The sequence below is a fragment of the Dipodomys merriami genome, unplaced genomic scaffold (genome assembly GCF_024711535.1).
Source record: "Dipodomys merriami isolate MVZ:Mamm:240054 unplaced genomic scaffold, mDipMer1.0.p SCAF_56, whole genome shotgun sequence".
NCBI lineage: Eukaryota > Metazoa > Chordata > Mammalia > Rodentia > Heteromyidae > Dipodomys > Dipodomys merriami.
The window spans coordinates 5,085,398-5,112,833 of NW_027206135.1; the positions used below are offsets into that span (position 1 = coordinate 5,085,398).

Consider the following 27,436-nt stretch of genomic DNA (forward strand, 5'->3'; position numbering starts at 1 on the left):
CCCCGCTGAGTCCCGCTGTGTCCCCCACTGTGTCCCACTCTGTCCCCGCTGTTTCCCGCTGTGTCCCCCGCTGTGTCCCCGCTGTGTCCCTGCTTTGTCCAGCGCTGTTTCCCACTATGTCCCGCTGTGTCCTGCTGTGTCCCTGCTGATCCTCGCTTTGTCCTTCTCTGTCCCCACTGTTTTCCTCGTTGTGTCCCGCAGTGTCCTGATGTGTCCCGCTGTGTCCCGCTGTGTTTCCTGCTTTGTCCCCCGCTGAGTCCCCGCTTTGTCCCCGCTGTGTCCCACGCTGTGTCTCCGCTGTGTCCCGCTGTGTCCCCGCTGTGTCCCGCTGTGTGCCCGCTCTGTCCCCCGCTGTGTCCCCCGCTGAGTCCCGCTGTGTCCCCCACTGTGTCCCGCTCTGTCCCCGCTCTTTCCAGCTGTGTCCCCCGCTGTGTCCCCACTGTGTCCCCGCTGTGTCCCGCTGTGTCACCCGCTGTGTCCCTGCTTTGTCCCCCGCTGTGTCCCACTGTGTCCCGCTGTGTCCCGCTGTGTCCCTGCTGACCCTCGCTTTGTCCTGCTCTGTCCCTACTGTTTATCTTGCTGTGTCCTGCGGTGTCCTGCTGTGTCCCGCTGTGTCCTGCTGTGTTTCCTGCTGTGTCCCCCGCTGAGTCCCCGCTTTGTCCCCGCTGTGTCCCGCTGTGTCCCCCGCTGTGTCCCCGCTGTGTCCTGCTGTGTCCCCGCTGTGTCCCGCTGTGTCCCACTGTGTCCCGCTGTGTCCCCGCTATGTCCCGCTGTGTCCCCGCTATGTCCCACTGTGTCCCTCTGTGTCCCCGTTGTATCCCCCTGTGTCCCCGCTGTTTCCCGCTATTTCCCGCTGTGTCCTGCTGTGTCCCCATTGTTTTACTCGCTGTGTTCCGCTGTGTCCTGCTGTGTCCCGCTGTGTCCCCCGCTGAGTCCACACTTCGTACCTGCTGTGTCTGGCTGTGTCCCCTGCTGTGTCCCCCGCTGTGTCCCTCTGTGTCCCCCGCTGTGTCCCCGCTATTTTCCCGCTGTCCCCCGTTGTGTCCCTGCTGTGTCCCACTGTGTCCCGCTGTGTCCCCACTGTGTCCATGTTTTGTCCCGCTTTTTCCCGCTGTTTCCCCGCTGTATCCAAAAAAGATATATTTTATAATTAAATAAAACATTAAAAATAGTCCATGACAGATAAAACTAAGGAAATTTACAATATTCATAACCAGTGAACTGGTGCTACAGAAGATACTTAAAGTAATCATATATACTTATATATGCTTATGATTAGGTTAAGAAAACTAGGATTAAGGGAGAATCAAACACTGCAAAACCAATGAACTGGTAATAATTACTACATAACTTTCAAAAGTAACTGAATGTCAATAGTCCCAATTCTCTAAACAAAATTCACAGAATTCTCAAATCAAAATTCATAGAATTTATCTAAAGAAAAAACCCTAAAAGCAAAAAGATTGGCTGCATGACTCAAGTAGCAGAGCATTTGTCTATTAAGCACAAGACCCTGAGTTCAATATCAATACTACACAAGCAAATAAAGACATGAAAGAAGAAAGGAAACTAACTGTACATGAAAGCAGAAAGGAGACTATTTAGGAAGAGGAAGGGTACTGTCAAGAAAGGTAAGGGAATATAATGAAATGTTTCATTTTGTGTCATTCAGTGGAAAGATGGAGTTCCTACAGCCCTCAGATACACAAGATGAGGTGTGGGTCCCACTCTTTCAAATGTTCCATCATGACAATACTTCAGTAAACCTGAAAAACTCCTCCTTTCACTCCTGTTACTCCCCTTAAAGAGGAATTCAATTTGTTTCTTGGTGTCTACCCTTACAACTTCTTCCTGGAAATGGGAGAGAATAAAATTAGGTTTAAATAAGTGAAAAATAGAAAGAAATAACCATTTTTTCACCAGTGGTTAAGAGCATCTGCACAGGAAAGACAGTCTTCCCCTATCGTGACTAATTTCTTTCTAATTTCTTTTATATTTTTATGGCATTTGACCAGTTGGAAGTCTCACTATTTCAAATGTCCCATCATGTCTGGATATAGCAGCATCCAAATGTGTTTTGAATATCCATTCTGAGCTGAGCCTAATCAAAGTCAGCTTCAACATAAAATGGGTCAATCACAGAAAATCAATGGTGTGATCCTATGAAAGAATACTTAGCTGTAACATAAATGATAACACAATTTTCAGGAGCTGGACTTCATCAATGCAACCCCAGCTATAGAAATACTACTGATTCTACTACATTCACAAACTCTCACTTAACTTTTTTTATTTTTTATTTTATTGTTATTGTAAAGGCAAGGTACAGAGGGAGTACAGTTACATAAGTCAGGTAATAGAGTACATTTCTTTTTGAAAAAGTGCCACTCAACCCTCATTTTGTCCAACTTTTTCCCTCCTGACCCCCCCCCCCACAGGTTGTATAGTTCATTTTCAACATAAAGTCTAGTATCACTGCTGCATTTGTTCACCCTTTGTCCCATCATTTCTTTTTCATTTTCCCATCATTTCTGTGCTCCCTCTTGCACTCTCTAAAACATATAAATATTTAAAAGACAAAAGGGACAGAAAACAAAAACATCAACAAGGAAAAAAAGAGCAAAATAATAAAATAAAACACTTGTTTCTACAACTGCCCAATAAATAAGTGGGCAAAAGACTTAAAGAGAAACTTCTCTGAAGAAGAAAGAAGGATGGCCAATAGACACATGAAGAAATGCTCAACATCCCTAGCCATAAAAGAAATACAAATCAAAACAACATTGAGATACCACCTCACTCCAGTTAGAATGGCAAAAATCAAGAACTCTAACAACAACAGATGCTGGAGGGGATGTGGACAGAAAGGAACCTTACTTCATTGTTGGTGGGAATGTAAACTTGTTCAACCACTTTGGAAAGCAGTATGGAGGTTCCTCAAAAGACTTCACATAGAGCTCCCCTATGACCCAGCAATCCCACTTTTGGGCATTTATCCAAATGTTTACAAATAAGGCCACACTAAAGCTATCAGCACAACTATGTTTATTGCAGCATTATTTACCATAGCTAAGATATGGAACCAACCCAGATGCCCCTCAGTAGATGAATGGATCAAGAAAATGTGGTATATATACACAATGGAATTCTATGCCTCCATGAGAAAGAATGACATTGCCCCATTTGTTAGGAAATGGAAAAACTTGGAAAAAACTATATTAAGTGAAGTAAGCCAGGCCCAAAGAAACATAGGTCCCATGGTTTCCCTTATTTGCAATATCTAGTATATGTGTGAGTCAAGCAGAAAAGGTCAGATAATGTGATGTTAGGAAAATGAACCCTTAGATATGTATTTTAATATTTTTTTCATGCATGTGTTTCTAATGCATTTATAAGATTATTTCTTTGTTGCTTTGTATGTCCCTCCCCCACAGCATAACCCCTGCTTTCACTATATTTGATGTCAATATAACTTGTGGAAGAGATGGGGAAAAACAAGTCGTTTAAGAATACAGGTGGACCTGTTGCAACAATGAGAAGTACAAATTGTCATGTCCAAAACGAGCTTTACAAGGCCGGTGCGGGGAGGGAGGGGGAGGGGAAGGATTGGGATTGGGGGGAGAGGGGAGGCTGGGAAGGGATGTGAAGGGTAAACAAAGGAGGAGGCTGCAATGCTTGGTAAGAAATGTATGCATTATCCTGCCCATGTAATTGTAACCCCTCTGTACAGTATGTTCACAAATAAAATAAAATAAAATAAAATTTAAAAAAAACACTTGCTTCCATTTTTGGAGTTCATTTCAATAAACTTCATATTATATGATCATATGCACACAGCTATTGAGCTTTTGTGATCTTCTCCTAAGAATATTCTCCTTTGGGCTCACTGTGTGAATGTCTAGAGTCCTGTATAATTTATCATGTCCAAGTGTATTTTTTTGTCTTTTACCATCTATTGTATTGATTTGTAGATTTATAGGCATATTTTAGTTACAACAAATGAGGGAAATGATACAACCTATATTACTTTGGGTTGGACTTACTTCACTTAATTTTTTCCAAGTCTTTCCATTTCCTTATGAATGGTACAATTTAATTCTTTCTGATGGAAACATAGAATTCCACTGTGTATGTATATCACATTTTCTTGATCCATTCTTTCACCGAGGAGTACCTGAGTTGATTCCATACCTTGGCTAAGGTAAACAATGCTGCAATAAACATGGTTGTGCTGGTAGCTTTAGTGTGTCCTTGTTTATGATCTATTGGATAAATGCACAGGAGTGGAATTGCTGGGTCATAGGGAAGCTCTACTTTCCAGAGTGGTTGAACAACTTTACATTCCCACCAACAGAGTAGTAATGTTCCTTTTTAACCATGTCCCTGCTACCATATGTTATTGTTAGCTTTCTTGATAATGACTTTTCTAACTCGGGTGGGGTAGAATCTCAATGTTGTTTTGATTTATATTTCTTTATGGCCAGAGATGTTGAAAATTTCTTCATATGTCTATTGGCCATTTTTTTTCTTCTTTTGAGAAGTCTCTCTTGAAATCTTTAGCTGATTTATTAACTGGGTTGTTATTTCTTTAGGAGTTTATATTCAAGGGGGTGAATTTTTGGCTCTAAGTATATTTTAGTTATGAGGCCTTTGTCTGATGCATAGCCATTCTGTCCTCTTCTCTAATTCTGTCTCACTTAACTTTTTGAGTCACATTTGGGCCTTTCTAGGTCAAAATATCTTGGTCACTTTATCACCCACTCCCTTCTCACTTCCTGAGTTGCAAAACTGAACCTCAGAGAGTAACTACATCTCATTTGGACACCACTGGAGGAAGAGGTATTTCCAGGGGCCCCTTCAAGCCTGCCACCTTGACTTTCTTCTTCAGTGCTATTTCTAGAGCCAGAGCTGGACTTCAAGTTGACAACAAAGCTAAAACACAAAAAGCTGGGTCTCCATGGACCTGCCTTACTATCATGGCCCTCTGACCAAGCAAGAGTGTGAAATCTTGCTGCTTAAAGAAGGGATAGATGGTAACTTTCTAATACGAGACAGCGAGTCTATACCAGGAGTCCTGTGCCTCTGTGTCACGTAAGTAGCCTCATCTTTCTACATAATTGAAACCTGGTAATAATGGCAGCCATATAGTCAGGGAATTGTATTTTGCTCTAGCCCCAAACAGCTAGACCCTGCCAGGAAAGGGTAGAAGAAATGTGTCTACAGAGCTCTCCTACTTGCTCTCCTCTTGTAGTGTAAATGCCACACAAATAGACCTTGTGGCAGCAGAAGTCAAGCTGATGGGGAATGTAAGAGCTTTCAGAAACTTCTAAGTAGCATCACTGCTTCCATTAGAGGTCTCTTTATTTGATATAGAGAAAGCTGTGGATATAGAGAAAGCTGTGGAAGTTTCAGCCTAAAAGTTTCCACTCCTAAAATGCTAATAACATTTCACATTTTACTAGATTTGTAAAAGGACTTCATACACCATTTCCTTTCATCTTTATTATGGTCTGTGGAGGCAAGTATAAACAGTCACCATTTTACTGGTGAAGAAATAGAGATTTGTGTTTTCAAATGACTTTTTATGTTAAAATTCAACTGGTACTTCTAGAGTCTGCATTAAGTATGAAAACTTACAGAACCAGAGATACCTTACTGAGGAAAATAGTTTATGTTCAGTTCAGAAAATAATCCTGAGCACTTCCTAAATTTATCTACTTTATTCTTTGTAGAGTACTCAATACTGAATCCTTTAATTGTCTTATTATAAGTGTTCTGGTTAAAAGAAGACTATTTAATGACACTTGTTAATGCATGGCAAGGAAGACTTTATTCAGGACTCTCTGGATAGGTATAGGGATCCTGGAATGAGAACTCTGAATGGAGGAGAGATTGTACTTAACTCCCAAGATAGCATGGAGACAAGCTAAGATTTGTAACCAAGAATCAGGGGCAAAGCGCTTAGTGGATGAAATAATAAGAGAGGGGGTGGGAAGGTGGCTCAGTGGTAGAGCACTTGTGTTGCATGCATGAGGCCCTGGGTTCGATTCCTCAGCACCACATAAGCAAAAAGAAAAAAGCCGGAAGTGGCACTGTGGCTCAAGTGGTAGAGCGCTAGCCTTGAGCTGAAGAGCTGAGGGACAGCACTCAGGCCCCAGAGTTCAGGCCCCATGACCGGACTCCTCCTCCCCCCAAAAAAGAAAAGAAATACTAAGAGAAAACCTAAACTGTAAGGAGACTTATAGCTAAACTGAATAGATTTCTAATTAGCTAAATAATAATTAATAAGTTTATAATAAATAATCAGCTAAACCAATAGAATTCTAGCTGAAGATGGGCCACAATGATGTTATCATATAAAGTATGTTAGAGGAAAGAAATTAAGGGTGATTAGGTTTTAAGGTTGAGCAGGGATACTTGATAAAACTGGATTTTATAAGGAAGTACACAAGCCTAATCAGAAAGTATTCCAAAATCTGGTCAAGCAAAGAATCTCTATACAAAAGTCTATGCTTTTGTACCTCATCCACTGGAGGGCTAAGAAAATAAAAGTGAAGGTCACACTAATAGATACACAGAAATATACCTGTTTCTTTAAATGGGGTTGGAGATACAGGTGTGAGAAAGATAGCCTTAAGGATATCTTATGGGGCTGGGAAGGTGGCTCAGTGGTAGAGCGCTTGCCTTGCATGCCTGAGGCCCTGGGTTCAATTCCTCAGCACCACATAAACAAAAAGAAAAAAGCCAGAAGTGGTGTTGTGGCTCAAGTGGTAGAGCACAAGCCTTGAGCTGAAGAGCTGAGGGACAGCACCCAGGCCCAGAGTTCAGGCCCCACGACTGAACCCCCCCCCAAAAAAAGGATATCTTATGTTTTCAAGCTGCAATTTATAGTTAGAATGTTTATGTGCAAATAAGTGTGTGCATATGTGTATATGTAATGAGTATATACATATATGTGTATATATGTTTAAACATTATATACATATGTATATGTATACATTTACATAGACACATTATATATATATATATATATATGTATGTATACACACACATATACATACACATATATATAAACTCTATCCAAACCATAGTAAAAACTACTATGGTTTGGATACAGTTTATTCCTACAGGTTCATGTACTGGAAGCTTGGTCCCCACTGTGGCTTTTAACAGGTAGTAGCCTTTAAAATAGTGGCTCAAATTTCTTGTGAGACTCTGAGTTAGTTCTTACTAGTAGATAGTTTTAAAAGTAACACTGGCCCATCCCCCATGCTTGTTCTAATTCCTTGTCCCAGTATGTGTTTGCTTCCTCTCCCATGAACTCCCACCATGATGGGCTGCATAAACCCTTAGTTTACAGATTTCCAGGATTTTCAGGCATTTTGCTTTAGTTATAGAAAATGAACTAATACAGTTGAATTTCCATCATTTTTGTGGTACTGAGTATTTGAATTCAGGGCCTCACACTTGCTAGGCAGGTGCTCTACCACTTGAGCCACACATATAGCATCTTTCTGTATTGGTTGTTTTTGAGGTAGGGTCTCACCTTATGTCTTGGCCAGCATGTGATTCTCTTATTTGTGCTTCTTCATATTGTTGAGGAAATACCTATCATAATGTGCCACTGTGCCCAGACATCATGCTTCACACATAGCTGGGATGATTGGCATGCACCATGGTGGCCAGTCATTGGTTGAGATGAAGTCTCATGAATTTTTTTTTTCATTCTCCCTGGGCTGGCCTCATATACCCTGATTCCCTGATCTCTACCACCCAGCACACCCATCTCAGTTCTCCTTTTGCACTTGTACATTCATATCCTTTTGCCCATGTTCAGCTTGTCTCTTTAAATGGATTTCTTCTAAAGTCTGCATTTGAAGACACAACCTTTTTTCCAAAGAAGATATGCACATGCAAAAAAAGACTTCTAATCAAACTGATTTCAGGAACCAGCTAAGATGGGGCAGATGGGCATGGAGACAAGAAGGTACTAAAGATATGCCAGATATAGGACCAAACTTGACTAGGACTGCAGAGTACAAGATCTTTTTTTGTTTATTGGGGGTTTTTTTGGTGCTGGTCCTGGGGTTTGAATTTAAGGCTTGGATGCTGTCCCTCAGCTTCTTTTACTCAAGGCTAGGACTCTATCACTTGAACCATGGCTTCACTTCTGGATTTTTGCTAGTTTATTGTAAATAAGAGTCTCTTGGACTTTCCTGCCTGAGCTGGCTTCAAACTATAATCCTCAGATCTCAGCCTTCTGAATAGCTAGGATTACCACCAGCACCTGATAAATGTGATCCTCTTGGTAGTTTGAACACTAATGTTTATTCTCAGGTGCTCTGTAGCATGGTGAGTCAGTCCAGCTCAGGTATTCACAGCAAAGGTTACTAAAATAGCAATTAGTCAGGTGCCTGTGTCTCACACCTATAATCCTAGCTACTCAAGAGGCTGAGAGCTGAAGACTGCAGTTCAAAGCCAGCCCAGGCAGGAAAGTCCATGAGACTCTTATCTCCAATTAACCACCAAAAAACCAGAAGTGGCACTATAGCTTAAGTGGTAGAGCTCTCTCCTTGAGCTGAAGAGCTGAGGGACAGCACTCAAGCCCAGTTCAAGCCCCACAACTGACAAAAAATAGTAATAATAATATCACCACCATCAAACAACAACAAATCCAGTGGGAAAACAAGAATAAACATTTGTTAGTTACCTGGACATAGTCAGGCCTCACTGTCCTCCTAAGCCAAGCCAAGTCACCAAAAGGCAAAGTCTGATGCATCTGATGGCATAAGGCTCATTGTAGACTTAGTGAAATCCTATTGTGGCCTCCTCAATTTAGTCTGTCCAATAATTTCTTAAAGTCTCTCATATGTCAGGCCCTATGCTAGACACTCAGGTAATCTGAAAACAGACCAGAATCCAGTGGGAAAAAAAAAATCAAGAAATAAATATATACTGTGATGGATGTAAAAACTGTGATGACTGGACTATCTCAGAACACTATGGGGGCAGAGAGCAAAGACCAATTTGTCCATTAAGGGTTAGAGAGCCTGACACTGGAGCTGAGATGTCAGGCAGGGACAGAGGAAGGCTACTGTAGGTGGGGTACAAGAAAGATTCCTCTGATATATTCACATAAACCAATTCATTCTCCAATGTATAAACTTATCTTAGTCCATTTGGTGTTGTCAAAACAAAATAATGAAATCTGGTCCTTTTAAAGAAAAGGGATTTATTTAGCTCACAGTTTTTGAAGGGCATGAACATGGCATGATCGCTGGATACCGGGGTAGGGGGAACCCCATAGCAAATTAGCATCATGTAGTGGAATGTGTGCCAGACAGAGAAGTCAGGTGGCAGGAGAGGAAGTAAGAAGGCCATCATCCAACTGTGTGGGTAATGGCTTCCCTTCACTCACACTAGATCCAACATTAGAAAGTTCCAACACCTCTCAATATGGTAATGCTGGAGAACAAGTCTCTAGCATATGAACCTGAGATGTACAGACCATAACAACATATGTAAGCAAATCTGACATTACTCTTATAATACAAATATTAGACTGACTATTCAGTCCTCTATAAATAACAACCATGGAGATTTTTTGTGAGCCAGCCTTCAAGCGAGGCATGTTAGTTATGTCTGTTCTCTCCTCTATCCTTTGTAAAATTTTTTGCTCTAGGCAATATTACTCCTATATTGGGAGGAAAGAAACTGCAGCTTTAAATTTAATAACTTGGGGCTGGGAAGGTGGCTCAGTGGTAGAGCGCTTGCCTTGCATGCATGAGGCCCTGGGTTCGATTCCTCAGCACCACATAAGCAAAAAGAAAAAAGCCAGAAGTGGTGCTGTGGCTCAAGTGGTAGAGCACTAGCCTTGAGCTGAATCGCTGAGGGACAGCACCCAGGCCCAGAGTTCAGGCACACGACCGGACCCCCCGCCAAAAAATTTTTTTAATAACTTGCCCAAAGGCAAATGGTTAGTATATAATTGTGTTTCATGTCCTCACCAATGTCCCCAGCTCCAGTGAAAATATTTTCCAGGCTGGTCATCTTGAGACCATGCTATAAACCATCAAAGCAGGGCTTGGAGACTTGGTTGTGACCTCTGGTGTTCAGAATCTTCTCATTCTGCTTGTTAGAAAGACAAGCAGCCCTTTCCTCTTTGCTGAACTTGAATGGCAAATGTTAACTTCCAATTGTTCCCTAAATCTAAATGAGGAGATTATGGAGAGATTAGAAATGAAGAAAGAAAGTCACAAGTTATATTCCCTAAGTAGTCTGTGGCCTAGCAGCATATAGCCTGACCAGAGAGTCGTGTAATAAGCTTGAACAGGAAATAGTATCTGATCTCACAATATGATAGAGCTTCTAGAAAACCCCAATGTGTGACTTTCTGCTTGTGTCCTGTGACTTTGTGGGTGTCAGGAAATCGAAACCGGCTTGCCTTCTTCATCAGAAGACTAAAAATGTACTCCATATTAGTTGATGGAAAGGGTTCCCCTGTGGTATAAGGGAAAGGCGGGATTGTTTTAAAGCCACAGAAAGGTTTAGCAAAAAGAACCCTAATCCAGTGTATGCATTCAGTGAGAGAATAATGGCATCCTATTTCTGTTAGCCAGAGACCCATTTACAACTTTCGGATTCTGAGGTCTTTGGGAAGAGCAGGAAGGAGGGAGGAGGAGAAAAAGGAGGCCAGAAGGAAGTAGGAGAAGGAGGAAAGGGAGAAAAGGAGAACTTTTCATGAGCATATTGTTATGATAATATTGTGTATCATGGCATGGAAAATACAGACCACTTAGCAAACATCAAGAGCACAGCTAACTATTTCCTTTCTCAGCTTTTTCCAGTTTGATTAAAATAAAACTAATGACTTGAACACAACCATGTTTTCCATAACAATGGCCACAGCAAGAGACCAACTGCTGATCTCTGAGCTGTTCATCAACTAAGCTGAAGGACTCCGTGATCCATGCATGACTTTTTATGCAATGACCATTCTCAAGGCTGAACAACAGGAATTGAAAAAAATAAGTCGAAATGTAGAAGGCCTGCCCCTTCCAAAACATTATGAGAATTTAATAGCAGAGTTTTAAAATGGATTTTATTAAGGAAAATTTCCTTTGTACTCCTTAAGATCCCTCCTATTTCCCACTCCCTTAGATGTAGACTTCCACGATCTGATTTCTGGCACTATAGATAAATGTATACTTTCTAGAATTTAATATACGTACAATAATAAGATATTTAATATTTTTCACCTGACTTTTTAAAAATAATTCTTTTTGAAAGTCATACATGTGGCTATTTGTATAATTCACCTTTTTTATTGCTGAGTAGTATTCCATTATAGATATATATTATCATTTGTTTACCATTCATAGCTATTCCAAGTTGAATTGCTGTAGATATTTGTGACTAAGTTTTTAAGTAAACATTTGATTCCATTTTCCTGGTGAAAAAACATCAGGAGTGGAATAGCTAAGTCTTTTGTTCTGTGCAGGTTTACCTTCTTAAGAAACTTCTGAGCTTTTCCAAAATACTATTTTACCATTCCTGCTGGCATTGTATAAGAGTTCTGATCTTTTTCTACTCTCACCATTTTGGAATGCCAGCCTTTTGCATTGTATCCATACTACAAGCATAGAGGGGAAGGGGCAGGGGAGTATCTCCTTGTGGTTTTAATTTGCCTTTCCCTAATAACAAGTGATACTTTGTATCTTTTTGTGCTTATTTGTCATCCATATAGTTGCTTTGATTAAATGTATTTTAATTATCTAGCATTTTTAAATTATATTATTACAGTTACTATTACTATTGCTCTTATTGGATTTTGATAATATTTTACATATTTAGGAAGCAAGTTCTTTATAAGACAAGTGATTCACAAATGTCTTCTCCCTGTTCTGTCTGTGACTAAGGCTCCTCTGAACAGTGAACTTGAAAGAACAAAGAGTCTCAATTTTATAAAGCCAATTTATCATTTTTTTCTTTTATTGGGCCTTGCTTTGGGAGTTCAAAAATCCTTGCTAAATTTAATTTGTAGAAAGATTTTTTAGGTCCTCTAAAATTTTGTACTTTCAGTTGCACATTTAATATAGTCCATTCCAAATTAGTTTTAACAGACTGAAGTATATTTTTTGAATAACTAATCTTTCCTGTATTTTCTGCAAATCTCATTTATCTTCACTTGAATCGCTGTTTCAATAGTGACAACATAAGTGCAATCCTGTAACTAAACTTCCATTCACCATTTTTCTTTCTTTATGCAGATTGTGTATTCTGTTGATTACTGTCACTTCAAAAGGCTTGAAATTAGATAGCATAAAGAGCTCTTTTTCAGGGTTATTTTGGCCATCCTGGGTCTATATAGATATAGATATAGGTCTATATGTATATATTACATTCAGTTTGCCAAACTATTATCAAAACAAACAGATGGTCAGCAAACAAACAAGGCTTGTGAGATTGAGATTGACAATGCTTGAATCTATATCTCAATTTAGGTACAGCTGACATCTTAACAATAATGACCTTGTTGAGCTATGAACACAATTTCATCCCTCTATATCTTAGGACTTCATTAATATGTTTCAGAAATGTCTTATGAGCCTTTAACATCTTTTGTCAGATTATTTCTAATATTTTATATATTAGATGTTCTTTTAAACCATGTAGCTCAATCTTACATTCTCCTATTGTAGTGAAAGTCAGTAGAAACACAATTAGTTTTATATACTGGACTAGTGTCCTGTAACCTTTTCACACTCCCTAAGTAGTCTGTAATCTAGTAACAACTTGCAAAGTTTGTCTGTCTTTCTACACAGCATCTGCATTTAAATGTGACTGTAGTTCGAAAGATAGATGTGATTTATCAAAAATTCGATGAGTTGTTACATATATGTCATGAGAAATATACCCTATATACTTATTTTTAATGTTTGTGCTTGGTTTGTGTAACAGAGAAATCTTAGCCCTCATAAAATAACTTGAGAATATTTTCTCTTAATTTTCTAGGAAAATTTGTTTGCAATTGTTGCTGTATCAATAAAGCCATCTGTGTCTCAAATGGGCAGGTCTTTAAACACTACTTCTTTAATAGAAATAGGGCTAGTTCAGGCTATTTGTTCTTGGATGAGCTTGAGTTTATGCTTTTAAGTAATTTTTACATTTAATCATTTAATTGCTGATGTCAAATTAATAGAGTAATATTTCTTGTAATATACCCTTATTGTTTTTTAAATTTTTGTAGAACTGGGGCTGGAAAGGTGACTCAGTGGTAGAGCACTTGCCTTGCATGCATGAGGCCCTGGGTTCGATTCCTCAGCACCACATAAGCAAAAAGAAAAAAGCCAGAAGTGGCACTGTGGCTCAAGTGGTAAAGCGCTAGCCTTGAGCTGAAGAGCTGAGGGACAGTGCCCAGGCCCAGAGTTCAGGCCCCATGACCGGACCCAAAAAAAAAAAAAAAAAAAAAAAAACAAGAAAGAAAAAAATTTTGTAGAACTGACAGTGCTTTCATTTCTTTCCCTTCTCAGATAGGCAAATTGTGTTTTCTCTGTCTTCTGATTAATCAAACTACAGCTTTGTAAGTTGTATTACACATTTAATAGCCTTTGGTTTTCTTTATTTTCCTTATTGTCTCATTTACATTTCCGTAATTTCTTTTTATTATTTCCTTTTTATACTATTTAAAAAACTTTGTTCATTATCTCCTAAGGAATTATTGTACTTAATTAATTAATAAAACATTAAAAGGAGTTATTTAGAAGTAGTTTTAACTTTTTTTGTTCTTTTCTCTGTTTATTACATGTCTTTCCAGACAGTTTATACATCTTCTATATAATATTATATATATATATATATATATATATATATAATGCTATACATGCAGAGATAGATATAGAGAGTGAAAGAGACATAAGCAGAGAGAGTAATATCAATAATGGGAGGGAGAGAAAGACAGAGACAGAGACAAAATGAAAGAAGGCTGGGCTAGTGTGAGACTCCACTCACTGATCTCCGCTCACTGATTGTGCCTCTGCTGTGTGAGGTCTGAGGATGGGGTTGGGCAAGCCTGTCTTCCCGTCTCCCCTACTTTTCTTTGGCAAGTCTACAACTTGAGAGCTTTTTGGAATTTGGTCTTGATGTCTCCAAGTAACCAGAATTGTTGGGGAAACGTAGTAGGAATTCTAAAACAACAACTTAGCATTATTGAATTAAATCTATTTATACACTGCTTTTACCCAAAAAGATATTAAGCCAGGTCTCAAAGTGGCTTCTCTTTGAAGAGCTAATTCCTCAAGCTAGAGAAAGTGATATAATCTCTGTGACCAGATGACAATAACCAAGCGCTCTGCTCAGGAAGAACAATTTGGACAAGAACAATTTAGGGACAGAAATCTATAAAACTTGAAACATATAGTCTAGTTATGTAATAATGGATGGAGTAGGTTATCAGAGTATTTCTTTTAAAATCCATTAAAATGGAATAAAAGATTACAGAAACTGGCTACTGTCATCAAGGCATATGCATATGTTCTCACTTTGCGGAATGAATTAGAATTGTGGTGGGTTCCTTATTCATTAAGTTCTGAGAAAAGTGCTGTACTGAAATATTCAATGCATATGATCTGAATTAAAATCTTGGCTTTTTCACAAGTGTGGGCAACTTATTTCATCATGGGCATGTTACTTTATATCTTATGGAATTTGTTGATTCCTCTCCCCAAAATAATACTTTTTAAGGATTTTCCATAAAGAATCTACTAGTCTTTTGAAAATTTGGATATAATTTGCCCTCAGAAAGTGCTGGCCTCGACTGAGGGTTCAGAAGCTTTGTTCCCCACCTCTCATATGTCACCCTAGAAATTTCTTTCATCAGTTATCTATACCTTCTGTAATATAACTTTGTAGTAAATGGGTATATGAATAAATAAAATCTTTTCCTGAATTCTGTAAGCCTTTCTAGATAATTTATCAAACCCAAAGAGAACCTTGATTTTTAGCCACTTGAGCAGAAGTACTGGTCAGGACCTAGAACTTGCAATCAGCATCTGAAGTAGGGGAACAATCAGTCCTGAGATGGAACCCTCAACTTGGAGGGAGTACCCTGACACTATCTCCAGCTTCACATTTCTAATATTTCCTAGTGATCTTTGATATGTGTCTCTTTTTAGGTTCATACTTGGCATCAGACTCTACATATAATTTTATCTCTTCATTTCATTTTTGCTTAACATATGTATTATCTTCAGGTGGATAGTGTCAGAATTGGCTTGGAATACACCCAGCTGGTGTTCACAGTGGTGTATGGGGAAAAGCCCATAGTGGCAGAAGTGTTGAATGGTATATGAGAAAAAAGAAAACACACCCTTGATATTTATTCTCTGTCTCCATAGGAAGAAGACAGAAATAAAACGTGGCAAGGCCAAAAAACAGAAACATGGCTTTTTGTTTACTCTTATGCTAAAAGGCAAGATTAACTCAGTCATATTCTTCCTTTTTCTGAGTACTTAAATTTGAAAAGTAAACTCATGCCTTTGTCTCCCTTATTTTCAGCCTAACACTTGACATCTACTATTCCAGAGTCCCATTATTACCACTACGATTACATATATAGCAAGAATAATCATATATAAGAATTAGTGTTTTGCCAGACATCTATCCATTAAAAACAAAAACAAACAGCAGCAAATTTTCTTTTATCTGGCTTTACATTCAGTGTGGTATGTGGCAGGTTTGGATAGTGTGGATTTTTTAAGTTTTCCTCCTTTACTCCATCCTAAGACATTCCACTTGAAACTTTGTACCACCCTTGGACAGTGCAAAGCTTTGGATGGCAATGATGGCATGTGGGCTGCTGGTTGGGGCCCATGGATTGTGAGGTTATCATGATAACCTCACTGTCCTAATTATCATAGCTTCCCATGAAGACAGGAGACTTGAGCAAACAAGAATACACCAAGTAAATCCATCTATCTGTCCATCTGCTACTTCCTCCTTGAGAATAAGCCTCCAGTCACCTATCCCATCCCATCCTCCCCAATGCACAGGGGGAAATGAGGGATACAAACTTTTAGACTATATTCATTTTAGGTCAGCTTTTTGAAAGATCCAAAACCTTTTTTATCTGAATATTCAGGAGAAAAAAAATTTTTTTAAAAAAGAAGAGAAGTACTTGCCTTGTCTTCAAAACACTGAACTTAAACTTGGTTGCTCCTGAGGTGCTTTTCCCCAGGACATGTTATGCCCAGGCTTAGAATGGATATTGGGAGAAGGAGCCACCCCTGGAATATCAGAAAAATCCTATTTGGTCATCCACAACCTCTGATCTCCTAAGCTCTGGTTGTTGCTGATAACAGAAAACAGACTTTGAATTATGTATGGTGAATTTCAAGGAGTGGAGATGGACAGGGTGGATTAAGGAGCCCTGGTGCCTCAACACTGATAGAACGTGCAGCTTTCTTTGCCTAGGTTCAGTGGTCTGCAACAAGCAGCTGTTTCTTAGCTATGGAATTGGGGAAGCACAAGTCCTAATGAAAGAAATCAGCTGTTTCCCATAGAGCCACTCTCATATGACTCATCTGTGCAGTTACCCTGAGGACTATGCAGAATTCCAATGGCTGTGCCCAGTATTCCGAAGAGTCAAGGATTCATTCTTCATATCTGGAGAGTGAACATCCTTTAGGTCTTGCTTCTTGTATTGGCCATTAGAGATCATCAGAATAATAGTACCATAACAACCAGGCAGCTTATGATCTTATTTGGGCTACTTGAATGGCCTTGTGGCCAACAGCCTCCTGTTCACAGGGCATTATGTTCCACAGGTGTTCTTTTTCTAGTACTAGGGTTGAAACTTGGTACTTTTTGCTTGCTAGCTGGCATTCTACCATTTCAGTCATTGCTCACGCTTTTTTAGGTTCTCATAATTGGGATTAATTAAAGGGTTAATAACAGGAGTGTAATCTGGTTTCATTTGTTTTTGTCCCAAACTTGGTAACTGAGTAGATGTCCCAAATCTCATCTTTCAGAAAAAGCTAAATCTGTGGCTATCTAAAATGGCACCAGTGTCTATGTCTGTTATCCTTGCTTCTCAGGAGGATGAGATCTGAGATTTGCAGTTCAAAGCCAGCCTGGAAAAGAAAGTCAACAAGATTTATTTCCAATTAACCAGCAAAAAGCTGGAAGTGGAGGTGTGGTTCAACTGTGCCAACCTTCAAGGGGGAAAAAGCAAGGGGAACCCAAGTTCAAGCCCCATTATGGGCACAAAAATAAGAAAATAAAGTGGTTTATGTTATTTACTACTTCAAAAACTGCCAAGTGAGCCCAATGTTGTGTATGTCACAAGGCAGATCAAGTGATAAAATTCTGATCTAGTAAACAAACTGCTGAATTTCTAAAGGGTGATTAAAAGAAAACAACAAAGGCAAGACTTTTCCATGTTTGTTTTGTTTCTGTCTCTGGATAATGACCAGTCAGTAACCATTTGGAATCTAAAGTCTTATGTAACAAACTCTGTAACTTGTGATCAACACAAAGATTTCCACTGTAAATCTCCAAAATGTTCTCAAAGGTTCTTCTCAAAGTTGCAGAAGAAATAATGGGATATTACAAGGTGAACAATCAGAGAGGTATTTGTGGTTCCCCTGTACTGATATCCTTGCCATTTTCCAAGGAAGGGTAAGTGAAGACAGCCTCTCTAACAGCCCTACAATCTGCACAATTGGAGGTTTGGATCAGTAGGTAAAGTGTCAGCCAATGAGCAAAATCTCAGGTACCAAGTTTGAGTCCTGGTCTCACAACAACAAAACATAATCCTCAGAACTTATGGAGGAGATCAAATAATCTTGACCTTCTTCACTCTACTCCTCAACTGTTCTTCTCCCCATCTCCTTCCCCTTCCCCTGCCCTCTCAAACCTTTCCTTTTTTCTGCACCCCAAAATTTTTTTTGTTTTTTTTTTTTGGGGGGGGGGTCTGGTCATGGGAACTCTGGGCCTGAGCACTGTCCCTCAGCTCTTCAGCTCAAAGCTAGTGCTCTACCACTTGAGCCACAGCGCCACTTCTGGCTTTTTTCTTTTTGCTTATGGGGTGCTGAGGAATCAAACCCAGGGCCTCAGGCATGCAAGGCAAGCGCTCTACCACTGAGCCAACTTCCCAGCCCCTGTACCCCAAAATTTGCATTTGAAGAGTCTTAAACCCTATTTCCTGCCTGAAGAGCTGGAAATATTCTCTCTCTCTCTCTCTCTCTCTCTCTCTCTCTCTCTCTCTCTCTCTCTCTCTCTCTGTGTCTTGAGACTTAAACTCAGGGCTTGAGTACTGTGACTGAGCTTTTTGTGCTCAAGGCCAGAGCTCTACCACCACCTGAGTCACAGCTATATTTCCAGCTTTTTTAGAGGTTCATTGGAGATAAGAGTCTCATAGACTTTCCTATCCAAGCCATCTTCAGAACATGGTCCTCAGATCTCAGCCTCCTAAGTAGCTAGGATTACAGGTAAGAGCCCTGTGCATACATGCTCTCTCTCTCTTTCTCTCTCTCCCTCACTATCTTCCTCCCCCTCTCTCTCTTAAACTCCTTACTTCAAATAAAAGATTGCATTTGCAAAAAACTATTTCATTAGTATGAATTTTTTTTGTCAGTAATGGAGCTTGAACTCTGGGCCTGGGTGCTGTCCCTCAGCTCTGCAGCTCAAGGCAAATGCTCTACCACTTGAGCCACAACACTTTCAGTTTTCTGGTTGTTTATTGGAGATAACAGTTTAACAGACTTTCCTGCCCAGGCTGGCTTTGAACCACGATCCTCAGATCTCAGCCTCCTGAGTGGCTAGGTGGCATGAGCCACCAGTGCCTGGCTAATTAATAAGAACTTATTAAGTTTTTTGGCATTTATTTTTAATAGTGTATTTAGTTCAATGTAAAGATCTTTGATGTATTATATGTAGTTTTTTTTCCATTTATACTTTCACTCAATTTTTAGACTTAGGTTTTTAAAAAATATTTTAAATGCATTTAATGTTTAGCCACACAATAAAATATTGGCATTATTAGTTTTGTTCTAGTATCATCATTTCAATGAATACACATTTGGATTCATGAATTATACACATCTCAATTTTACTGAAATGTGGTCCAATTGTTCTTAAAGACATTATACTGTCATCCATAGTTCATTACATTTCCTGTGGATCCTCATCACAACCAGTATTTTGCATTAGCAAATTCTTGCATCTCCTCCAGTCTGGTAGAAAGTGAGATGCAATGGTTGTTTAGCCCATATTTGCATGATTTATGGCAAATGGTGACATCTTTTCATGTTTACTGCCATTCTCTTTGTCTTTTTCTTATTGTACATTGCTGTTCTCACTTTGTATTAGTGCTATAATTCTCTTCTCCCAATCTATGAAGTTTTCCACTTTATTAATAGTACATTTAGGTAAATACAAGTTTTAATTTTTAAGAAATTGAATTGATTCATCTTTCCAATGGCTTGTGTTTTTGTGATAGAAAAACGTGTTTCTTCACTTGAGGTAATTATGTTGTTCACTTACATTTATTTCTCCAAGTTTCATATTTTTCTTTTTCTATAATTGTCTTCAATTAGAGTATGAAGTAGGAATCCAGTTTTATATGTTTCCACCTGAAAATATTAGCATTTAATAAACAATCCCTTCTCTCCCTCCCCACCAGTCTGCTATGCTGGGTCCCTCTTATAGCAAGCATTCACACACACCTGGGTGTGTTACTGAGCTATTGTATGCTTTTAATGCTTTGTTCTGCCTTGGAACCAAAATCTCATTATCTCAACTATAGCTTCACTTAAGAAAAACTTCTAAGATCTATTAAGACAGAACCACCACCATATGAATATACTCCCACATGTTTTCTTCTCCAAAATTGACCTGATATTTAAAGCTTAGGCTTTTGTGCAGAGCTGACATGATCTGATTCACAGTTTTAAAAAGGACTATCAAGAACTATTCTTGTGTTAAGAATAGTAATGATGAGACAGAGGGAAGGATTGCTGGAACTATGCCCTCGAAGAGATGAAAGGGAATGAGCTTCCAGTGGAGACAGGAGGGATTAGCTCTGAAGAGCAGCACACATATAGCTCGTCTATAATAATGGTAGGATGAATGCGGATGCTGGAGGTGTGGTGTTGACTGTGTGGGAATTATCTATCAATTGCTTTCATCTTCTCAGTGATGTCATCAATTAAGAATGTAGATGGGAAGGCAGATGGTGAGGTTTAAGGAGAAAGGACAAGGTATAAGATCTTTTTTAGAGGGGATGGGAAGGTGGCTCAGTGGTAGAGCGCTTGCCTTGCATGCGTGAGGCCCTGGGTTCGATTCCTCAGCACCACATAAGCAAAAAGAAAAAAGCCAGAAGTGGCGCTGTGGCTCACGTGGTAGAGCACTAGCCTTGAGCTGAAGAGCTGAGGGACAGTGCCCAGGCCGAGTTCAGGCCCTACGACCGGACCCAAAAAAAGAAAAAAGATCTTTTTAGGAGACAAGGAAGTGAATGATTTCCAGAAAGCATTAAAAGTTAAAAACAGTCTATATGGCTGTTTGTCACTAGTCAAGCAGAAGCAGAGCTGGATTTAAACAGGGTTCTGGTTTGGTAATGTTAGACTCGAACTCAAGACCCCCGAGAGACCCCCAGAGACCAAGACCAATATAATAGGCAAAAGAGTCGTTTATTACAAGCTCAAGCTTGGTCCTTCTCGAACTTGGTAACCGGTGACGCTAAGAGGCCCCAAGCACAAAATCAGTACAGCTTTTATACTATTGAACAAACAAGTTTAGGGGGTTGCTACACAAGCAGTTACATGATTGGTTAACATTTACAGAAGTGGTTTTGTCAGTTTCCCATTGTCCCACGTACTGAGGTTTGAATGCGGCCTGACCATACTTACTACCTTTTTTAGAAACTTTTTGTGTTTCTTGGCTGTTTCTCAACCCTTGTCTAATTCTCAACCCTTGCTAGGGGTATAATTGCAGTTTCGATTGCAGGCTTTCTGAGAACTTTCCAATAACTGGTTTTTCTGATAACTGTTTGTCCTTTAAATTCAACTTAAGGTCAGTTTTACATGAAATGGTGGCTTGCTCTTAAAATGGAGTTAGTTTAGTCCTTCAGAAACTGAATAAAGAATAATAAAGGAACTGCAGGTATATCCTTACAATGAGGTTATAGAAATAATGCCATTATAAATAGAAAGTGTAAAAAAGAAATGCCCTTAATACATCTAAACTGTGGATCCCACACCTTAGCACACTATAGAGTGCTGTTGTTCACTCTTATTGACTGAGAGCTGTGGCTCACTACCACTGCCCATTATTGGGTAGGTAGAATAGTAAAAAAATTGATCATTAATTCAAAATTTGAGGCTATAAATAGGGTCTCACTATGCCTATTAAGCTGGTCTCAACTCATAATCCTCCTACTTCTTCCTCCTGACTGCTGTTATTACAGTATGAACACCACACCCAGCTTGAAGCATGATTTTTATTGAATGTATGTTGCTTTCACACCCATCCTAAAGTCAAAAGAATCAAAGTGGAGAATACTAAATCAAACTATGCCACACATGCATTTATCTTTTATACACACCATTACCACTGAAGCTGGAGAAGGAGGAAGTGAAGACATGTATGAGGAACCATGAAAAATGGACAAATCAATAGACTAGAAGGCCATAGGTCACTGAGACCTACATGAAAGAACTGAGTGAAGGATCAAGACCAAGAAGCTGTAAATTTCTTCTCCTCTTTGCTAGAGCCTAGACTTCCATCATCACAACAGAGCTCCCTGTTCTGAAACCCCACGTCTTGAAAATTCCCACAGATGAGAGGGCCTGAGATCCCTCAGTTTCTCTTGGAGATTTGAGACAGGAAAATAAAAGTATTGCATAGAAAATGCAATGGCATGCTGAAACAAGGATACAAGGTAACCCCTTGTAACAATGAGATGTACAAGACACTATGTTGAAAATGAACTTTACAACTTCGGGGTGGGGAGAGGGAGGGGTTGGGGAGGAATGGAGGGAAGGGATGATAGTGGAAAAACAAAGGAGGGGGTAACTATGCTCTTTAGGAAATGTACTCATTACCTTATTCATGCAATTGTAACTCCTCTGTACAGTATCTTTACAATAAAAAAGAATGAACATAAAAGAAAATGCAATGGCAGTTGTTAAATAGATTTTCATAAAACAACACTATGATTCACAAAGTCCTCTTTCCACAGGTTTAAACATTTTGTCTATACATACCGAATCTTCAGAGAGAAACATGGATATTACAAGATTCAGGTAAGAATGCCAAAAGAATGCAAAGGTTAGGAGAGAACCTGAGATCTTCTCCTGACCATTGGAAGTAGTCATACCAAGGCATTCTAAGGGAATTCTGAGAGAAGTTCCCTGCAGGGTTAGGAATCAGATCAACAGTTAGCTTTGTCCTTCTCTGAGAAAAATAGAAAGGACTTAATACTGGCTTATGCACTGTTATTCAAGAAGTCAGAGTCACACAATGCTGCTATTCCCATAATCAAATGTGCCAACCTGTGCTCCATTAAAAAAAACAAACTGTTGTTACATGAAAAAAAATAAGAATGGTGCTGGATGAGACTGGGAAAGGAAGGTGAGGGAAGAGGTCTGAGCGTTCAGGAAGTCATTTGTGTTCCACAGTTGTCTGAAAATAGGACAGGGAACTAAGTCTTAGGGAGTTGTTTTAAGTTTTCTGGTGGAAATGAAACAGGAAAACCTTTCTGCATCTTTTGAATTTAGTTATCCAGCTTAAGAAATAAATCATCATATATGTAATTGAATTTTTTTTAGTTACAAATGAAGTTCTGAAATAATCTTTCCAGAAAAGTTGCTTACAAAATGGCTTTTTTACTACAAAATTTCTTAGGATCTTCAATATGAGCATGTTTACTGTAACTATCTGAATGACTAGAATACACAATGATCTTCAAATAAGTATATGATTTTTCCTTTTGTTATTCACAGACAATATTTAAATAAGATTAACCAAAAATACTGCAACAAGATTAACTTTCTGATTTTGATCATTGTAATGTAATGACTTTACTTTTTAGAAAATACTAAAGTATAGCCAAGTATTGGTGGCTCATGCCTGTAATTCTAGCGACTCAGGAGACTGAGATCTGAGGATCACTGTTCTAAGCCAGCCTGGGCAGAAAAGTTCCCATGAGACTCTTTTATCTCCAATTAACCACTCAATAACTAGAAGTGGTGCCGTAGCTCCAAGTAGTAGAGTGCTAGCCTTGCACACAAAAAACTCAGGGACAGCACCCAGGCCCTGAGTTCAAGCCCCATGAGCCACAAAAAAAAAAAAAACCTACAGAGTTGGGAATCCCTTGACTGGAAGTCTTCTTTAGTCAAGTCAGAGGTTGGTCTTAAAGAAGCAAATTTCTGTGAAATGCCTATGGAGCTGAATGCTTACACATGAGCTACTGGCCTTTTATTTTCAGTTCATCAGCTCTCAGAGAGAGCCCTGTAAACCACTGTTGCAAAAGGTGACACAATTCCCACACAATTGCACAATGATGAGTGCCCTTTATTCTATTTTTTGCAGACTGTGGAAGGGGCTCCAGAACAAATCTTTCCAAACTTAAAGGAATTAATCTCCAAATATGAAAAACCAAACCAAGGGCTGGTGATTCACCTCTTATACCCAGTAAACAGAAGCAGCTTCTGCCCAAGAAAGAGAAGAATACAGTTAAATGGTATTTATGTTCAAAGTCTTCACAAAAGAATCCTGATTCTAGTGGTGCTGTAGCTCAAGTGGTAGAGCGCTTGCCTTGAGCTGAAGAGCTGAGGGACAGCGCCCAGGCCCAGAGTTCAAGCCCCACGGCCAACCAAAACAAAACAAAACAAAACAAAACAAAAAAAAAAAGAATCCTGATTCTATCTTCACCAGGGCTCTGCACTGGAGAGTCAGTGCAAAGACAGAAATGTCCTTTGCTGTGACATCACCTCTGAAAACACTTCATCCTGTAAAAGGAACTTCTATTTCATTGAAAAATGATGTCTTCTAGCCCTTGCAGGTGGCCAAGACAGAGTTGTTTGTGCTTAGCCAGGATAGCAAGTGGTTTCTAGACAAAAAGTTGATGGTGAATTTATCTGTGACTTAGAATAATTCATCTGAGATAAATGAAAATGTAAGCAGGTTTCATTGAGAATAACACTTCCTCCCTAAGGCTTATTCTGTTCATTTTGCTTAACATTTGCTAAGCATTCTTTATGAAGTAATGAATGACAAATCATTTCCAATATATCCCTCAAGGCATAAGGTCCTTAAGGAGGATAAGAGATGATTAGTGAATTGGAGGGCAACCTGTATTTAGAATTCTCAGATCACATCATGAGTTTACCTTCATGTGTGAAGTCTGCCCTCTGAAAAGAGTCTAGTATCTGAACTGCATTATATCTTTAAAAGAAAAACATTTTAAAATTACCTTTAAGTAGTTTACAAGGGGCTTCAATTCAATATGTCAGTTTATAATGCATCTTGATCAATTTCACCCTGCTATTGTTCTTCCCTATTAGTTGTATTTTGAACTGAACTCAGATGGTTAGAGACAACATTCCTGGTTTAATTTTTATCACTCCCGGTAGAAATGTATGGCTACATTCTCATTACTATCACCATTGAAGCTGGAGAAGAAGGAAGTGAAGATATGTATGAGGAGCCATGAAAAATGGATAAATCAATAGACTAGAAGGCCACAGGTCACTGAGACCTATGTGAAAGAACTGAGTGAAGGATCAAGACCAAGAAGCTGTAAATTTCTTCTCCTCTTTGCTAGAGCCTAGACTTCCATCATCACAACAGAGCTCCCTGTTGTGAAACCCCATGTCTTAAAAATTCCCACAGATGAGAGGACCATTTATTGGGGGATGACAGTGATGAGAACTCATTTCTAACAAAGGGGAGTGAGAAATGACAGAGTTCTCAGGTAGCTGCCCCCACTACATACCTCATCTTTTTAGTTTGGAGCAAGAACCTCTGTAGGCTGCCACAGTAAGCTTCATATTTCCCCAACAAGATGAAGTATGGAATTCTAAAGACTAAAACCTCTCCCACCCACCCCATCATTTCCATCCTGTCACTATCTGCAAGGGAGCATATACCTGACAGAAACACAACCACTTTTTGTAGATCAGATGCAGATATAGTTCTAACAGCTATCTCCCCACCCCCAAACTTTTAGAATTCAGACACATAAAAGAGGCATCAAAGCAGCTGTACTGCAACACTTGGGCAAATCTGTATGTGTTGCTGGAGGTGATGGGTAGTAGAAACATCTAAGCAATGATATAAAACTTACAAACCCAATTGGGGGGGGAGGGGGGAGGCTGAGAAGGGACGTGAAGGGTAAACAAAAGGAGGAGGCTGCAATGCTTGGTAAGAAATGTACGCATTATCCTGCTCATGTAATTGTAACCCCTCTGTACAGTATGTTCACAAATAAAATTTAAAAAAAACCAAAAAACTTACAAACCCAGGAGAAAAAAAACCCTCAGATGTTCCCCCAAGAATTAGGTGAGCATTTTACTACACCCATTCCTGGTGTACACTGGCAGAGAGAACTCTAAATACTCAGCCACCCAAGGCCCAGATCTGCCCTTCAACCTCACCTTTTCCCTCCACTTTCTTGTCTTTTCAATCATATCTAGAGCTCAGAGCAAGCTCCAGAAAATAACAATTATTCTGAGGAAAGCTTACCAGTGGTAAATATAGATATTTGGTCCTAGAAAGTAAGACTTAGCTTCTACAAGAACTCTTCATTTTTATTTTTTGTCAGTCATGGGGCTTGAACTCAGGGCCTGGATGCTCTCCCTGAGTAGTATTCTACCACTTTGAGCCACGGCTCCATGTCTGGTTTTCTGGTGGTTAATTGGCAGCAAGAATCTCACAGACTTTCTTGCCCAGGCTGGCTTCCTCAGATCTCAGCTTCCTGAGTAGCTAGGATTACAGGCATGAGCCACCAGTGCCTGGCCAAGAACTCTCAATTTTGCCATAAAAAAGCTCTCAGTGATACTCTAGTCTTTGAAGATATCACTTTGATTTCTTTGTACCTGTGTTCCTTTTCCTTGAGGGGGATTGATTGATGTGACTTCTAGGTGTCCAGTCTCATAGATGTCCTTTGTTTCTCTCCCTCCAGAGAACAATGATTATGTGGATGTCTTGCCTTGAAGATATGAAGACAAAACAAAACAAGTTAGATAAGAGATGAAGCACAGCTCAAGGTGGCAACCACTTCTCTTACAGGTGCAGGTCTGGAATGCCAAATTCTAATGGACAGTTGAGACTCTTCAGGTCTGAATAACTGAAAAATCTTCTGTCTAGTATCCCCAGAAAAGTCACTTCCCATATCATTGTTGACTCCCTGGCATATACTGCAAGATGTTCCAAGTCCCTCTTCACTTGTCCCTCTTCTTTCGCGGAATGGAAGAGCTGAGCCTATTCTCCAGAACTTGCCAAAGGTCAAGGAGAGACATCATGGTTGACATCCTCCTTTTCACAGGTCAATCATAAGGGTAACCTCAAACAGAGAAAAGAGCATTCAGGAACAAATTCAGAGCTGTGAGTTCCAGTCCTGTGGGTTTGTGATTTTTGGACAAACCACTCCCTTTCTCTAGGTCTGCTTTGATTATCTATGAGTGGGTTGGCAGAGTGATATCTACTAGCCCAGTCTCTGTGTTATGCCTGGTTGGGTCAGTTGGAGTTGGGGAATCCAGGACTGATAGAAATGCAGCAGGTCAGTAACAGATAAGATCTCAGCCTCCTATACAGCCAACACCTTCTCTGCACTGCCTGTTCTGGGTCTAGGTCCTGGTAAAGGTCATGACTCACTCACTCATGCTCCCTTCCTCCATCTGCCTGGGTTATTCTCTCTCCACTCTCTTCTAATTTTGATCTTCCTGCCAAATATTGCCCTGGACACTTTTTCTGACTTTGCCAATTCCACTTCAGCAGCAGGGATGTGGTTCTGTAAGCTGTATATTTTTCAGTATAGTATTTTTAATTTAAAGACATTCTCCTTTGGGCGCTCTTGTAACCTCCTATATTCTAAGTGCCATAAAAGCATGGCTGAGTATTTTAGAGACTCCAGTATGTAGAAATATTTGCTGTGTAGCACAGTGCCCCATTCTTAGGAATTAGTGATTAGAAGCATGTTTCCAAAGGATTGATTGGTTTACTTCTACAACTTCAAGTTTTTCTTCTAGTTCCAACTGTTAATTAAAACATTGCTAGAGGCCAAGCCTGATGGTGCACATCTGTAAACCCAGATACTTAGGATCAGAGGTGGATCAAGATTTTAACACTGACTCAGCTATATTGCAAGGCCTTATCTCAGAGAGAGAGAGAGAAACAAAAACAGAGACAGAGACAGAGAGAATAAAGAAAGAGAGGA

The 27,436-nt window shown here is 39.6% G+C and overlaps 1 protein-coding gene across 1 annotated transcript; it reads left to right on the forward strand.

The window, feature by feature from the left end:
* Positions 1–4,848: 4,848 nt before the first annotated feature.
* On the forward strand, positions 4,849–27,436 carry Sh2d1b (SH2 domain containing 1B). The gene is made up of 4 exons (XM_070000036.1): positions 4,849–5,091; positions 22,238–22,301; positions 23,590–23,740; positions 26,183–27,436. The coding sequence occupies exons 1-4, from the start codon at positions 4,958–4,960 to the stop codon at positions 26,212–26,214; spliced, it is 381 nt and encodes a 126-aa protein (XP_069856137.1). The 5' UTR covers positions 4,849–4,957; the 3' UTR covers positions 26,215–27,436.